A 2,449-nucleotide genomic window follows, 5' to 3' on the forward strand; every position below is an offset into this window, starting at 1 on the left:
GTCGTTAATTTTAGAGAAAATCAATAAAAATTGTTGAGAATGCACAAGGTTTTCAAAAATAATTTGTTTATCCGTACAAAGATGGCGTCTCGTCTCCCATCATTAAACAATCGCTTTAAAACCTAACCTAGGAATACATTGAAATTTCAAGAAAATTTCTACTAGTTTTCATTAAAACATGAGTAAAGTGTGTAAAATTCCTCAATTATTGATCAATTTCAAGTTTCGATTGCTTTTTTTCAACGAAATTATAACATTATCTTGGTTGAAATTGTGTGCATATTAAAGGTCAACTGATTCTTTGATTGTTTCAATAAAAAAATATAACTTAATAATCGTTGATTTTAGAGAAAATCTATAAAAATTGTTGAGAATGCACAAGGTTTTTAAAAATAATTTGTTTATCCGTACAAAGACGGCGTCTCGTCTCCCATCATTAAACAATCGCTTTAAAACCTAACTTAACGAAGGCTCCGACCGTTACCCTTAGCACAATTCAAACTATTTCTAATATTTATTATTACTTACCTACGATTTAGACATTATACAAATTTATATTTTTCATCGGCCGACTGCGATTCCCCGAAAAAAAAGGTAAACCTAAAACATCCATTTTATATCCTATCCTATCATATCTTCACATTTTTATCGATGACTAATTTAAGATCAATATTTAGGCTTTCCAACGCGCCCTTAACGAGATTTCTAGCTATTACAGTTCGGCTGTAATCAACAGTTTTTGAAAAGTTGTTTTTTTTTGCGTTAAGTTACGTAAGTTCGGTTGCATACGTTTTCTTCGTCGCTTTCGAAACTCCCGCGTCTTCAACCAGCAGGCGTTGGTGGCGTCGCCGCCTATGTTTTCGTCATCATTTGCGGTGTCATTAATATCATCAAGAAACGGTTGTTATGTATAACCGTTATTGTTTATATTATGTTAGCCCTTATTATTTTATACATGTTTATTTATGTAAGTCATTAAGACTTAGAACAAATACCACTTAGTAAAATCCTATAACTAATCATTGTGTAACGACTATTCTTAATCACCATGTTGTGAACAAACTCAAGGTCCAATCTATAATGACCTTTAATATGTACATCTGCCTAATGACTTACGAATTAGGGAAAGCTAGGTACTATCTTTCCCTTCCAAATATTGTACTCCCACTATGTTAATTCCCTACTATAAAATAGGATGTTTATGTAATACAAAGTCAGTCCCTTCCAAATATTGTACTCCCACTATGTTAATTCCCTACTATAAAATAGGATGTTTATGTAATACAAAGTTAGTCTAAGAGTAAGTTTTAGAAGAGCAACCCAAGCTACGAGTTTACTTATATTTATAGTGTTAAAATATATTATTTGTGTTCATTGACTTTTGTCTAGCCTTTTACTAAAACCCTCTTCAGACTCCACAACTGCAGAAATATAAGAAGATCCACTGTGTCCAAATTCCATCCCCGGGACACGACAGCGGTCATCGTTAAGATACTCGATTGTTGATGATCATTCGAAAAGTTTTCCTCTTTTAAAACCATCAATTAACATAAAGTGGAGAAGATGAAGTATTTGTATTGTGCGTTGGTGCTTTGTGCTGTGTTCGCTACAGGTAGGTGTTAGATAAGATAAGGTTTGTGTTTTGTTTACATACAACCTACTTGATATATATAGTTATTAATTGAAAGTGATTCATTCATTCATCAATCGATCTGATCTTAGGTTGGTCAATTAAGTGTTGGGATTGTCGCTCGGACGCTGATCCAAAATGCTCGGATCCCTTCGACAATACAACATTCGCAATCACTGATTGCAAGCAGCAGAAATTGGCGCATCTTGGTAATCTGCAGTCGACGATGTGCAGGAAGATCAGGCAAAAAAGTGAGAAATTTTTGTCTTTACGATAGTATAATTTTTTTTAACATTTCATCTTTTTTTTAGTTCATGGTGTGTGGAGGTACATCAGAAGCTGCGCTTATCTCGGTGAACCTGGTATCCAAGGTGATGAGAGGTTTTGTTTGATGAGGACTGGCACGTATAACATATTCATGGAATACTGCACGTGCAACAGCAAGGATGGATGCAACACGGGAAGTCTGAAGGGTCTCTCCCCTTCGTTGCTCATATCCACAGTATGTTTCTTCCTATGGAAGATCGTTTGATTTCATAACAATTAGACTTAAGTTTTTTTTTTATTATCCAGTGATGTTCAAATCCGTCCAGTTTTGTATTTGAATCTTTATTCAACATGTAAATATATATACAATACGTTTTTTTTATATATATATACAAGATATTTTTTAAATAAACACAAATTCGTTTTTACTACTTTCGCATTTCAATTAAATACAACTTTTAAGTGTATTAAAAGTGAAACAAACCATCAATTTGAATGTATTTCTAGGTTAGGTTTCCTTTTTCTACTTTTCCTCTCTACATTTCACTTGAG

At 33.4% G+C, this 2,449-nt stretch overlaps 1 protein-coding gene across 1 annotated transcript; it reads left to right on the forward strand.

The window, feature by feature from the left end:
* The first annotated feature begins 1,552 nt into the window (after window positions 1-1,552).
* Window positions 1,553-2,284, forward strand: LOC108565695. The gene is made up of 3 exons (XM_017925273.1): window positions 1,553-1,612; window positions 1,723-1,881; window positions 1,942-2,284. Exons 1-3 carry the CDS (start codon window positions 1,564-1,566, stop codon window positions 2,160-2,162), a joined length of 429 nt encoding a protein of 142 aa, XP_017780762.1. The 5' UTR covers window positions 1,553-1,563; the 3' UTR covers window positions 2,163-2,284.
* Window positions 2,285-2,449: the final 165 nt, after the last annotated feature.

Source organism: Nicrophorus vespilloides, unplaced genomic scaffold, assembly GCF_001412225.1.
Source record: "Nicrophorus vespilloides isolate i.1.1-1 unplaced genomic scaffold, Nicve_v1.0, whole genome shotgun sequence".
Classification (NCBI taxonomy): domain Eukaryota; kingdom Metazoa; phylum Arthropoda; class Insecta; order Coleoptera; family Silphidae; genus Nicrophorus; species Nicrophorus vespilloides.

What these genes read in the sequence shown, in the direction of transcription:
- LOC108565695 (XM_017925273.1), top strand. Translation starts at nt 1,564, where the DNA reads ATGAAGTATTTGTATTGTGCGTTGGTGCTTTGTGCTGTGTTCGCTACA. An exon ending in TTGTGCTGTGTTCGCTACAG is followed by an intron (nt 1,613 to 1,722) that starts GTAGGTGTTAGA and finishes ATCTGATCTTAG; the next exon opens with GTTGGTCAATTAAGTGTTGG. An exon ending in CAGGAAGATCAGGCAAAAAA is followed by an intron (nt 1,882 to 1,941) that starts GTGAGAAATTTT and finishes TCTTTTTTTTAG; the next exon opens with TTCATGGTGTGTGGAGGTAC.